General features: G+C 38.0%; 2 protein-coding genes across 5 annotated transcripts; both read left to right on the top strand.

Moving 5' to 3' along the window:
• The first annotated feature begins 1,503 nt into the window (after positions 1-1,503).
• LOC149006658 (rhamnogalacturonan I rhamnosyltransferase 1-like) lies at positions 1,504-12,079 on the top strand. Of its 4 annotated transcripts, XM_089166127.1 has the most exons (10): positions 1,504-2,003; positions 2,156-2,462; positions 2,582-2,736; positions 4,768-4,835; positions 4,917-5,005; positions 5,104-5,266; positions 9,197-9,486; positions 10,003-10,207; positions 10,729-10,886; positions 10,989-12,079. In XM_089166127.1, exons 2-10 carry the CDS (start codon positions 2,389-2,391, stop codon positions 11,260-11,262), a joined length of 1,476 nt encoding a protein of 491 aa, XP_089022253.1. In that variant the 5' UTR covers positions 1,504-2,003; positions 2,156-2,388; the 3' UTR covers positions 11,263-12,079. The 4 variants fall into 4 exon arrangements, with proteins under 4 accessions (XP_089022253.1, XP_089022250.1, XP_089022251.1 ...); XM_089166124.1 differs by having other exon boundaries at positions 1,507-2,003; positions 2,156-2,736; XM_089166125.1 differs by having other exon boundaries at positions 1,507-1,821; positions 2,156-2,736.
• A 468-nt stretch (positions 12,080-12,547) lies between these two features.
• LOC149006659 (transcription termination factor MTERF8, chloroplastic-like) lies at positions 12,548-13,753 on the top strand. Its single transcript, XM_089165504.1, has one exon. It carries the CDS (start codon positions 12,548-12,550, stop codon positions 13,751-13,753), a length of 1,206 nt encoding a protein of 401 aa, XP_089021630.1.
• The last annotated feature ends 752 nt before the right edge of the window (positions 13,754-14,505 follow it).

Here is a 14,505-nt window from a genome sequence, read left to right on the forward strand (position 1 = left end):
AAAAAAAAAAACTACTACTAAACACGTTCCGTTTCTTCTACAATTTCTTTTATTCCTTAGTTTAAGATTCCTAAATCTAACGAATAGAAAAGTTTTGACCAAATATTGTAGAAAACATGGTCAAATAAAAATTAAAATAAATTTGGCACTACTTAATTGCAATTAGTCCATAATGACCCGCATTTCTTTTTGAAGAAGTCATAGATTCGATAATTCAAATGATATATGTAATAGTTCCCACTTTACTATCGAAGGGTAGCTTAGTTGGTAATGCTAACAACTCTTATTAAAGAGGTTTCGGGTTTGAATCTCTCTTTGGTATACATATAGTCTCACTCCCTCAATTATAAAACTACAAAAAAAAAAATTAAAATAAAATCTAGAAATTTTGCAATGCATGGTGGGTCAATTTATTATTATTTTTTCATATTCATTCATTAACAATTAAAAATTACGCTCTTTATTTACATGCTATTAATAGAAGCCAAGTCTTTGGAAAATGCTTGCGAGCTGCGTTGCTCCGAGCAATCCACAACACGGATGCAAAGTTGAATTTTCACTTAATCTGGACCATTAATGTTAATGGTCTAGATTAAGCAATGAATATTCAACGGCCTAAAAGTGGACTGTTTGAAACAGTGCTACTCGCAAGCAAGATCAAAGTCTTTAACTAAACAAAAAAAAAAGAAACAGAAGTCAAAATTATTCTAGAACAGCTACAATTTGACATATCCATTATTTTTTTTGGGTAAATGACATACCATTATCTAATCAACCGAATCAATCAAGACAAGAAAACTAGAATCAAACCAAATAAATAAATTAGGGTTGACAAAACATTGTTAGAATGAAATCAAGTTTTTTTTTTATCCCAAAAGAAAAAAAAATATATTAGATCATGTTTTGAACTATGGTTCACCATGGGGTTGGATTTTTCTTTTGGCGAAAACTTTTAGTAGAGTGCTGATAGCTTTTTATGTAGAGGCAATAAGTTAAGGGAAGCCATGGACTTTAAATTTGTCCTTCCATACATTAATGATTTGATGATTACCAAACAAATGTTTGTATAATAAATGATTCCCATCACAATAACAGAAAAATCTCACCTATATAAAAAGTTATATATCCCTTAATTCTCCATTTCTGTTAGAACAATTGATTGGTTAGAGAAATAAATAATGTTAGTTGTATTATTCTATATTTTATATGATATAAAATAAAAAATAGAAGAACAAAAAATAGAAATATCTCATTTTTTTGATAAAAAAATCTCATGTAAGATGAAAAAGATAAAATTGAAAACTATATTTACTAAAAAAAAGTCAGAAAAGGAAAATCTCAAAACTATGAAATTATTTAATTACGATTTAACGGAATTTTTTAATACAGTATAACAATGTACAAATTTAAGGGACATTTTAAGAGAATCATTGCTAATTTGAGAGAGTTTTACTTTTAGATATATGTGTTCTTCGTCAATTATTATTACTATTATTTTTTCGGATGAGAAAGAGTCAAATTATGTTGGTTGTTAGTGTGGCTGATTTTTTTTTCCTTCATTTTTTCTAATAATTATGCTCCAGATAGAAATGTTTTGGTGGGTTGCATGACTGACTACAAAACTAAGAAAGCGACGAAATTGAATTGGAAGATATTAAATACTTCATTTGGAATACTCGTTCACACGTTAAACATGATTGCTAGGTTTTGTTAATACCATATGACCCGTAACGATCCCCTCAAATCTCTGTTTTCTCTCACATTTCCGTGATTCTTGAACTTTGAAGGGTAATCACTTTTTTAATCTTCTGTGAGTTTGAGGTAGACACTTATTATTAGACCATTCTGGCATCGTTTCACTTTCAATGAAATAAATCTCATTTATAACGATCACAAAGCTTTCCTTATCGATATCGAGTGTGATCGAGTAACCAACTAACGAAAAAAAAAACAAATCAAACAAACGATTCGTAGTGATTTACAGGTTTCTCTGTTTTTCTCCGGTGAGTTCATTTAATATCATCTTCTTTTTTGTGTCGGTGAATCAGAATTATTGGTTGGCACACACCACCTCTCTTGCTTAATTATTAGGTATCTTGTGTCTTTCCGGATTAATTTCTCTTTCTATAAACTGGGTTTGTTTCTTCATTTGCAGGAGGGCAACGAACAATTCGGAGTTGCAGGTGTTTCTAGGGTTTTGCTGTGGAGATTAATTTGCCATTGGCGTTGGGGTGTGGGAGGTGACCACATTGGTGTAACTCGATGTTTTTGATTTTGTGGAGATCATTTCGTTATGTTTGGTTTGGATCGGATCAGTGTAATTGGTGTTATGATTCTTGAGAGTAATGGTCGGATGAAGTGGCTGGGTGGGTTGTGCAAGAAATATGGATGTTAGATCGGAGGGTTTGCCTTCAAGATGCGATAAGCTTCCAACCCCAGTTATTCCCAAGACTCGTCTGCAAGTATGGTTTATTCGAATTTGTTCCAGCATTTTGCTGTGGACATGTCTTGTTCAGTTGGTTGCCGTTGGAGAACTCTGGCATCCAAAGTTGTTAACTGGCTTGTCAAACCACCTATCCAGGTTCACCAACTCAGACCGTAGAGAAGAGCTTCCTTCAGTTTCCGCTCCAATAATTCACCAGCAGCTTCAGCGTCCAGGTGAAAGTGCTTCAATTTCCCCTCGGCGTCGTGCTCCCACAGAGTCCGCTGCTTTGCCCCGACATTATCCACCTGCAAGTCAGTTCTTTCTTTCTCTGTATCTTTACTCTTTAGGGAAGCTTTTTATTTGTTTTTATGTCATAATTTTTTTTTTGAAATCCGTAGAATTTAGTTTCTGCAAATGCTGGTAATCCTTGTAAAGAATGGATGGATTTCCCCCCTAAATGTTGGGTTTCAATTTTATGCATTGAGTACTTAATTGGCATTTCCAAATGTTGGAAATCTAGGGTATCATTATTACCCTTGGGTGATTTTATTTCTGAAATGTATATTTCTTTAAACCCACGACTAATCTACTGCACCACTTTTGCGCAATAGTTGAATTCCTGAGCGATGCAGTAGGATAACAATCTACTACAGCAGAACATAAACCTGGGTTTCTTGTCTTCATGGTCGAGCTATTAATACCCTGAGTAGTGCTTTTAGGTGGGTTTGATGGTTGATTGAGTCCAGAACTCTTGCATTCTTATGACTTGCCACCCTGATGTCTATGAAAACACTCCTCTCTCTCTCCCCCTGTTGCCAAAACTGGAGACCGTGTGGAAAGTCGTATAGTTTATTCTTCGTAAGTGTAGCCTTCAATACTACTTGCCATATTTCTAACCAGTTAGCTTATTAATGTCCCAGTGATATGCAGGTTTTAGGGGTGTAATCAGCCTTTGCCAAAATGTTGACCTTTCAGCCTCGGTGGTTTATTAATAAGCCATCTTTTTGGGTTGCACTGATAGAAGTGTAACTATAAAGAGAAAGACTCTCTCTATTAGTTGCTTTGAGAATAGAATCTGTGGTTTGACCAATGAATTACGTGGGAAAATGGACCTTCTTTCTTTGGCAAGCATTTTTTTTATAAGTAACGATTCAATTCAGTTTGGTTTTGAAAAACTTTCCGGTTGTGGATTAGTTTGCTCCGTGCCGTTGGCAGCCTAAAATCAAAGGCACAGGTTGATCTCTCTGGTTGAGGCTGCATTCATTTATTCAACTTGACACTTGGATATTTGAATAAATTTATTTCAATAAGAAAGTGTGCATTTATTGTGCTGATGATATGAGTGATTGTTAAGATACTAGTTACTGCATTATTGGATATGCCAATACATATGATTATACAAGCGTTTTAGGTAGATACTACATTTTTGGGTGCGGCCTATTAAGAAAATGTTCCCTGGTATCATGCCATCAATGGCAGGTTCCAGTGATCAGCTGTTAACACTTGCTTGATGTGTTACTCTCTGGTGAAAGGAGATGTTTCTATATTAAGTCAGGTTACTTGTATGCTTAGTAAGAGTATCTCTATGGGAATGCACCATCCTGGTCGGGAATTATTATAACTAGTTCCATACCACCTTCCCTACCAGTTGTGCCCAAGTCTTCAACTCATCTTTTCATTCAGTTACCATGTAGCCCTAAAAATGGTTTGGCTCAGTCATATATGCTAATTAGGATAAATGCTTACACTGGGGGAGGTTTCATTCCACTGGATTGAAGAAGCATAAAAATGTAAGCCAGAAATTACTACCTAATAAGAACGTACAAAATTAAAATTCCAAATGGATCGTAAATGTTTTTGAGTTTTCTTATAGTTTTGAGTTAGTACCGAAGAGTTTTATGGGATCTGAGTGAGCTGGGGCCCGAATCAAGGCTGAAAGTTCTGATAGTTCATATCTCAACTCACAACTCATTCATCATGTACTAAAATTTGGAAATTCATTCGACCTTGTTTTGCATGCGAACAAATTGAGATAATTGTGTTGCTGGAGTTTGCAAGGATGGATCTTTTAATCTTACAGACATAGCTCGTATCTTGATAACAGGTTTTGTAGAAGGATATTTTGTGAACTTTTTCTTCAGTTTTCATAGCTTAAATGTTGATATGCAACTTTTAAGGTGCAACAGGCATATGACTTAATCCTAACAATGAAGCACAATTTGGTGATAGATGTTCATCATAGGCTATTTTAAAGCTCTTTTCTTTTTTCCGTATAAAAAAATTAGAATGAAGCCACTTTTCTATTTGGACAATAGTTAATTCCTTAACAATGTATATTGCAGGAAACTATAGAAGCAATGGTTATCTTAAGGTGTCTTGCAATGGGGGCTTGAATCAAATGCGTGCTGCGGTTTGTATTCTTCAATTTGGTTCTTGAGCTTTTGGCCTTCCACCTATATCCTCTGGTATTGATTTTTATTTGTCATTTCAGATCTGTGACATGGTAACAGTTGCTAGGCTCTTGAACCTGACATTGGTTGTTCCAGAGCTGGACAAGACTTCTTTTTGGGCAGATCCCAGGTTTTCAATTTGCCTTCAACATCTATAGTTAAATATGTTTGTATTGTGGCTTTTGGTTGGAAAAATGAGGAGTTAACATATTTAGTTTTTATTGGCAGCAATTTCGGTGACATATTTAGTGTCTCACACTTCATTAATTCCTTGAGAGACGAAGTCAGAATCATCAGAAGGCTGCCAAAGAGGCTTGCTAGGAATGCTGCACATAAAATTTTAGAGATGCCACCAGTAAGCTGGTCAAGTGAAAAATATTACTTGGAGCAGGTTTGTGACTTTCTTTATGTTTTTTCTTTTGCACGTGTGGGGTGGGGGGAGGGGGGTTGGTGGTTTGAATAACTTCTGCACTTTCTAATTTATCCACGGGAGATGATTCCACAGATCTGTCATTGTGCCACTCAAACTTATATTTTGGTTTCTTCTTTTCTATACTGCCTTCTATTAATTAAATTGTTTAGGGGATGGAAAGGGTTCTTCTTGTCCTCATCCAAAATCTGCTAGGTTTATCAATTTGACATAGGCAAGCTTGGGTAACCAATCATAACTTTAAGCTAAAATTTTGTATAATTTAGAAGGTTTTTTGGAGCTAGGAATTTTAGACGGTGGGCCTTGGTGCAATGGTAAGGTTGCACCATTGTGACCATGTAGTCACAAGTTTTGAGTTTTGAAATAGTTGCTCTACAAAAATAGGGTAAGGTTGTGTACATTATGACCCTCTGAGACATGGCAGTGCTAGGAGCCTCGTGCACTGGTAGACCCTTATTTTCTTATAACTAGGAATTTTAGGTGAGGTTTATTGGAAAGGTTGTCTGATAAATTTGGTGGGTCTAGAAGACATTTAAATCACAAGCAGCAAATGTACATAAAGAAAAAAGGAGAAAGAATTCTATGTATTGATGGAAAATTCACTATGAACATTTGAAAAGGAATGGGATTCCCCAGTGATGATGGTATTAAAACTCTTTTTGAAGGCTATTTCAACCAGATGGAAAATTTTCACTGAAGCATTGATTTTTTTTGACATGAGTTTAGGTTGACCATGATCGGGTTGTAAAATGCCATTAGGCCCATTACGACTGAAATAACTGAAATTTTAATGAATAGTGCTTTTCTAGACTGAAATTTCTACACAAGATGACCAACCCAACCCAACCCCTCCAAAACAAAAAATGTTAACATAGCATGTTGCTTCAACCTGCCCAAGATGTCCAAATTTTCAGCGAGGTTTTGAACTTATGCCAGTGACAGCTGTAACTCAAAATTTGTGAATCCACCATGACTATTAGGTTTAGAGAATTGTTACTGGCATGAGTATTGCTGGCTGTTCTGTTACCTACACAAATCAGGTTGAATGGGAAACTTCCTTGATAAGTACACATGTTAAATCTTTCTCTTTCTTGGCATGAATATTGCTGGCTGTTCTGTTACCTACACAAATCAGGTTGAATGGGAAACTTCCTTGATAAGTACACATGTTAAATCTTTCTCTTTCAACCGTATAAGCCACTATGTTTGGGCTTTGTCCTTGTCTTCATGCATATTTGATTATTCCAACAATTTATTCAACGTCATTTGTCAAACTGCGTTTGTTGGATCTTTTCTCCAATAACTTATACTGTCTGCGCTGGGTTTCCGTGTAAAATTTTTGATGAGTTACATGACGTTATTGGATTAGATTGGAAATTGAGGAATGGTGAGATATTAATTGGGTAAGATGTTCACAAGTTCTCACTATGTTCAATGGCATGTAGCTAGAAATGCATAAATAACCATCCATATAATTATAGAGGATGAGAGGCTGTACAACTTTACTCAAGAGGGTTTCATGTGTATCAGAGGGATTTAAGGATTGACAGGACCAGTCATTTTCAGAGTTAGTTTCAGCTAGGTTAAGCCAATTGTAGCTAATTTTGGTTAAGAATCTCAAGGTTGGTCTGGCTGATCCTGATGGACCCAGATTGGGTTCTGTTTACTGATCCACATTCTCTGATCTTGTGTTGCACTTCTTTTAAATAATGTCTGTTGAGTAAATTTATGTTGTCATGCATTGATAACTTTTGGACCTTGTGGACCCCGTCCCATAGCTAAACCTTCACTATCGCCTCTGCTTGGAATCTCCTTAGATCCCCTTGCCCCTCCCTTGTCCCTTGGGCCCCCCTAGTCCAGTTCAAAGGCCACATCCCTCGCCACTCCCTCACCCTCTGGAGATCCCTCAACTTAGCCCTTCCCACACAAGCTTTTCTTATTAGTCAGCTCATCCCCGCCAATCCCAATTGTTCCCTTTGTTGGAACGGTATTGAGGACCTTGACGACCTTTTCTTCACCAGTCCCTTCTCCAGTTCCATCTGGACTTTAGCCCTTGCTTCCATTTGGCCCAGATCGAGATGGTCTTTTGGTTTTGCTTGAGATTGGAAGTGGATCCTAAGAATGTTCTCTGGCTCCACGATTTGCGATCTAGTAGGTAAGCTTGTCTTTGCTGCAACTGTCCACCACTTATGGTAGGAGTGCAACATGAAAAGATGGACTTCCAAATCCCGTTACCGTAGCTCAATTTGGAAAGCCATCTATTTTGATGTTTCTTCTATGCTTATCTCTATGCCCCCATCCATGTGTTTTTTGATTCTCCGAGGAATAGGCTAATTGCTAGTTCCTAGAGTCTCGATTCTTCTATCCAGCCATCTCCTTGACTGGCTATTCCCCCCCCCTCTCAGTCCCCTTAATTTTCTCTTTGTATCTCTCTTTATATGTGGTTTTTTAATGCATTTATTTATTCATCCAAAAAAAAAAACTTTTTTTTTGTTGCGGATGGTGCAAATAGGTGTCAGAGCTAGAAAGGCTTCCAGCTCTGTTATAGCTGGTTCCCCTTTTCAATCTGATAAACTAGTAAAAAACGTAAGAAACATAAACTGAAAATTACGAGCTATAAGCGACGATTGGGTCAACTGTCTTTTACTTTCTTTTTTGTTGTTCTTTCTGGGGATGCTCACAACTATTACCCTAGGTGATGGAAGATTTGATCCCAAGAAATGGCAACAAATCAATGCCTGTATTGGCTGTGCCACCTGGTTCCTTTGATTTGAGTTAGTTGACTTGAGTTTTGACTTGTCAAGGTTGAGTAATGAGTTAGCCAAGGGTGGAGCTAGGATTCAACATTGGGGGGGGGGGCAAATAATGAGTCCGGATCACCTCCCTGTTGGGGGAGCACTAATATTTTTTCACCACACATTGTATGGGCCCATGTCTAAATTATATTATCATGTTCAGACATGGTCCCACACATTAAAAATATAGTTAAGTCATTGATAATAATACTTTTACCCTTATAAAAATATTAGTAAATCATTTACCCCTAGAAAAGGTAAATTAAAGCATAAGGATAGCTAATGAAGGAATATCTTACAAAATACTTTCTAGTTTCAATTAATGTTCTTTTCATAAAAAAAATCTTACAAATGAATACTAAAGGGGGGAAGAAAACACATGATTTCAACAGTGGAAGGGTAGATGCAAACCAAACGAATCATGGTAGTTAGTTACTTTTCAAATTACAAATATCTATTCATAAAAAAAAGACTGAGAAAGAGAGACCATGTAAATACAAATAAAAAAGAAAATAAAAAAATCGAGAAAGAGAGAATAAAAATGGAGAAAGATAGAGAGAATACTTGATTATGGAGAAGATTTAGGAATAAACTCCTTACCTTTTGCTTTTCCAAGTCTTCCATAAGCCACGTGTGAGGGAAGAGGAGAGAGGAGATAATAAATAGGAATGGAAAGAGAGAATAAATAGGGAAAGATTTTAGGGATTATGATTCAGTTTCTCATTGGATTTAACTTTTTCTTCCTTGAAAATTGGGGTTCAATCGTATCCCTTTGGATAATTATTGAGGATGACGTTTATATCCATCATCCATACCTTCAAAAACTTTTTCCAATATTTTCTTTTTCTTTGGGGTGGGGGGGGGAGGCAGAGGCCGTGGGAGAAAAGGGGAAAACAAGGGCCAAAAAGAGTTGGGGGGGGGGGGGATGGCCCACCTATGGAGTCAGCTGATATTTAGTTGAGTTGAATTGGCTGAATTCTGAATTGTCTTGTTTGAGTTTTAGATTATGCCTTGTGTATTTGATGCACACAAAAGGATGGATATAGACTTGGCATGGTGCTGCGTTTTAATTGACGATTTCTCATTCCTCGTACAGATTCGACCGCTATTCAGAAAGTATAAAGTGATTCACTTTAATAAAACAGATGCACGTGTGGCAAATAATGGACTTCCTCTCAACTTTCAGAAGCTCAGGTGCCGTGTCAATTTCCAGGCACTAAAATTCACTCCTCAGATTGAAGCATTGGGGCACAAGTTGATTGAGATTCTTGGAGAGAGGGGAACCTTTGTGGCATTGCATCTGAGGTATGAGATGGACATGTTGGCGTTCTCAGGTTGTACTCAAGGCTGCACTGATGAAGAAGCAGAGGAGCTGAAAAGTATGAGGTTCGTCGCTGGCTTATTTTTGTTGTTTGGAATTCTTAACTCTGGATTGCATGGTATTACATGTACCATAAAGGAGAGTTTTATGTGGCGCCCATCAAATGATGGTTCAGTCATACCATATCGCAGTAGGGACAGAGTCTTCAGTGTGCAGGTCTTTTTTTTTTCTACATCCATTCTGAAGAATGCCTTTAGAAAGCTTTCTTTGGGATATCTAAGGTCTGCCAGTGTTGGCATTTTCCCTTGTTAGCACAATCATTTAGTTTTGAAATAGAAGGCATTTTCTGAAGGATTGTGGTTCCATGGTTTCTAACAAGCTATTTCAATTCATGTAATCAGGCTTGAAAAATTATTCTCATGTGTACAGTGTCCCAGCATTGGAAGTTTATCTTTCTAGAAATGTGGATAAAATACACTTTCATTCTTACTAGAATTACTAATTCAAAAGATTAAACATGGTTTAATACCCTTTTTCTTTATTCTTTTGTTTTTTTTTTTGGTGTTGCAAATCATTCACAGATATGCATATCCTTGGTGGAGAGAGAAAGAGATTGTATCTGTAGAAAGGAGATCCCAAGGTTTGTGCCCTCTTACACCTGAGGAGGCTGCTTTAGTTTTGCAAGCACTAGACATCCAGAAGGACACTCAGATTTATATTGCTTCTGGAGAGATATATGGTAGCAGACGGCGACTTGCTGCACTTAGAGCTGCTTTCCCACGGATTGTGAGTTTTTCACCACCTTGATATTTTTGGGCATTTTTCTTTTTTAAGTGTGATCTGCACCAACTCATGCACTAGGCAGATTTTGCTGACTAGTGAGGGTGATGCTTAGCTAGTTCATGAGGTTTATCCTCACCACCTTTGGGTTGATTGAGGCACACATGCATGTCTGAGCCACCATTTGATAGCGGTTTTCCTCTACCTTTCCTCTCTCAGGGATGCATTATGTCAACTTCTGAGGATCGTACTCATAAAATGTACTGCTACATTTCATCTTATATTTTTCATGAGAATTGGAACGGGGAAGTTATTAGTAGGACAACGAGAGGAATACCTTTTCTAAAGTAGATGGATTAGCTTATCAGTCCTTAGTGATAAAAATTTTAAATGGTTGGTCCTGATTCTACCTGATGCATAAATAGAGTTTTTGCTCATGCCCTACTGAAATTTAGGGTATAATGAAAATCGCCAGCATATATTAAGTGCAACTGAAGAAATTTGATTTGGTTCAATGGTGCTCTCAGGTGAAGAAGGAGATGCTGCTAGATCCAAAGGATCTGCAACAATTCCAGAACCACTCATCTCAAATGGCAGCCCTGGATTTTATGGTTTCAGTTGCTAGTGACATATTCATACCTACTTATGATGGTAACATGGCGAAACTTGTTGAAGGTCATCGCAGGTTAACGATCTGCATACTTGGTTTTGTTCGTATATTATGTTCATATTTAAGCTTATACGAGTTGTTATAATGCATGCTTTTGTGGAATGCTCTCTTTTGCAGGCATCTTGGGTTTAAGAAGAGCATCCTGCTGGATAGAAAAAATCTTGTTGGGCTGCTTGATTTGCACCAGAATGGGACAATTTCATGGGATGAGTTTGCAATTGCTGTTAAGTTAGCACATGAGAAAAGGTTAGGACAACCAGCTCACCGGAGGGTTATTTTTGACAAGCCCAAGGAGGAAGATTATTTCTATGCTAACCCACAGGAGTGTCTATGCGAGAGGACAGATTGTGATGACATGCTAATGCATAGTAACTCAAGTGTTATCCAATGAAGATTCAAGTAAATCTGTGGCCCGGCGCATTCGGGGTTTGTAAATTCTCTGATTTCTATCCAGCAAAGTGCAAGATGGGAGCCCGGAGATCCCCACTGTTTATGAAATGCCACCATTGACAACAGTGGACTGCCATCACCTTCCATGTAAGTTACAGAGGAAAAGAATGGTTAATGTTTGTTTTAGGTTGCACAAGCCTTGGTCTCTTCATTCATTCTTTTGTTAATAGGTCAATTGTTACTTTTTCTCGTTTACTTACACGGTTCAATCCTCGATTGTATTTATTCTGATTTAATTAATCTGAATGAAAATTGGAGAAACACATTCCAGATGTTATGGTATCATCCTTTTCTGGCGTTAGGGAATCCCATTGGCAAGGGCTACTAAGAATTGATGGGAAAGAACCCACGATTATAGGCTCTTGGCTTTCAAGCTTTGTTGTTAACTTACTAAAAAGATTGTGTCTTGTTATTCAGTAAGATGTTCTGCTTCTACCATGTTGGTTTGGCCCGTGAGATTTGATTACTGGTGACTATCTTTATGTATCATGCCTTAAGCCGAAAGACCTAAAGCATGTTTTTAATTTGGAATGAGTTGAAACAGTTTGTTAACGGGTTGGTAATGGCTCCAAAATCAAAGCAATCCACTAAACCAAACTCGAAATTTTGGTCATTGTCCATGTTTAGGTTAGGTGCTTCCAGCTCGAAACCAAAAAGTCAAAAGCAAAATCGGTTCTAACCGATCCATTGACACCCTTAGGTCAAGGTGTAGTGAAGAGAGAGTTTGTCCGGACCAGCTTATGCACCCCTCAACTATATCATTAGGGTTAGTTTTATATCTAGTTAAATATATGATGAAATTTCACGTCTGACTTCAAGGATATTTGAATTTTTGACTTAATGCTATGAGATGTTAATCATTATCATCTAGCCAAACCCTTGCAAGGGTTAGACTTCAAAGATTTAAATTGAATCGTTGATCTCCCGTTCTGTATCCAAGCCGATTCGAGTCAATATCGTTCCAGCGATTTCCTCCCACAAGAATTCTAAGGTTCACGCAACTCTACCGAATTCCTACAGGAAATGTAGCCGTTGATATTATTTATAATTGTGATTCTCCTGTGGGTAGCCTTTTCCCTTTTGAAACATCGGATATAACGAATTTACCCTTCTTCTCAAGTTAAAAGACCTCTGAAGTCCCTCTGCTAATCTGCTATCCTTAGGACCTTAAACAAGACCAGCTTCACTACTCGCTAGAACAGGTTCCTTGTTCTTTTGCAGTGAAGATGGAGCTGAAACTGACAGCTCTAAAGCTTCCTATCTTTAGAACTCTTGCGTCTCCGATTTGTCGCATTTCCTTCCTACCTTCTCCTTTCTGCTCTACAACTTCTCCAACAGAATCATCGGTTCAGGTTTCAGAATCTTCCCCTTTCATGGTGAATTACTTTATCCGTTCCTTTGGTTGGTCAAGAGAGAAAGCAATTCACGCTTCGAAGCGACTCCTCCACATAAAATCACCCAAGAAACCAGATGCAGTCCTTGCTTACCTTCGCAGCATCGGTCTCTCTGAATCTCAACTCTCAGTTGTCGTCAGTCGCCGCCCGAGCATCCTCACCGCCGGCGTCGAATCTTCTCTGTTACCCAAGGTCAAGCTTTTTGAGTCTCTCGGTGCTTCCGGCAAAGAACTCGCGGACCTTATCGCCGCATCTGCAAACTGCTTGGGTAATAGTGTCGATCGTCGTATTACGCCCTGCCTTGATTTCCTACGCGACGTCCTTCGAGACGACAAGAAGGTACGTCTCGCTCTCAAGCGATGTCCTTGGATCCTCACCAGTAACCCAGATAAGGTTTTGCGGAGAAACATAGAGTTCTTGATTCAGAAGGGCCTTGAGGGGCCTTCTCTATCGACGCTTATTTTTAGGTCTCCTAATGTTTTGATTATGAAATTGGAGCAGCTAGATATGGCTTGTAACATTGTGGAGGAATTCGGGCTAGCTTGTAGTTCTTCACCGGCTTATGCGAATGCCTTGCATGTGGTGACTTCCGTGTCCAAAGAGAAACTAACCAGGAAATTGAACATTTTGAGTGATTTTGGGTTTGGGGAGTCTGATAAATATGTACTATTCAGGTTGTCTCCTGCAATTTTTAGATTAAATGAAGAGAATTTGAAGAGGAAATTGGATTTCTTTCTCTCTAAGATGGATTTTCCTCGTGAGCTGTTGCTGAAATGTCCTCTGATTTTGGGTCTTAGCCTGGAAAAGAGGTTGATTCCCCGTTATAGATGGATCCAGAATCTGCGTTCTAAGGGTTTGGTTTCCAAAAAGATTGATTATGCAACCGCATTTTGCGTTAGTGAGGAAAAATTCGTGAAAAGTTATGTCCTCAAGTTCAAGGATATAGATGGTTTGGATCTGCTCGGAGCATACCAAGAGTTTAGGAAGGAAAGAAGTGGGACTCATCAAGAATATCCTGAATTAAATGCAGTAGTCTGATCTCCAAAGGACAGCATCGACATGAGTGATTACATCCCTGCCCAAGACAGCAGATTACTCACTTGTACTTAATAAGCATAAGGAGGATGAAGGTATGCCTTCGGGACACCAAAATTGTATTTTCTTATGAAATGCGAATGTGATCATGTTGCTCTTACATCCTTCCAGGAAAAGCATAATAGCAGTGAGCCAGTCATTGTTCATATGAGCATTACAGTAGAAATCGTCCACAGAACAGAAAAATACTCGCTTACAACTGGAAAAGCATTGAGCAATGCAAATCATTGTTTGTATGAACATCATATAAAGACCAACAGGTTTGCTGTGTCCACAGAGTGGACATTATTGTCTTATTTTTGCTGTAACAAACATGTCAGATCAGCAGTGAATTTTCACATTATTGTCTTATTTTCATGGTAACAAACATGTCAGATCAGCAGTGAATTTAACACGAAATGGTTTTGGCTTTGATTAGTAGGATTTGCTTGCATCATGGTTTAGTTGCATTAAAGAGCATAAGCAGCTATCAACTTGGAGCTGGGCAAAGGATTAATCTGTGGTGCATGTTGGAGTAAGAAGAAGAAAAACATCCAACCGAAAAAAAGGAAAACGAACAACAACAACACAGGCCTTATCCCAAATAAATGGGGTCGGCTACATGGATCCTTGCCTTCGAATCAGATCTATCAAGTGGAACACATAGATATTACCAATTCCTGTGTAACACAACCTTTCCCGGCAACTTATATAAA

This window comes from Hakea prostrata, chromosome 8 (genome assembly GCF_041222555.1).
Source record: "Hakea prostrata isolate BN-2017 chromosome 8, UWA_Hpros_2, whole genome shotgun sequence".
NCBI lineage: Eukaryota > Viridiplantae > Streptophyta > Magnoliopsida > Proteales > Proteaceae > Hakea > Hakea prostrata.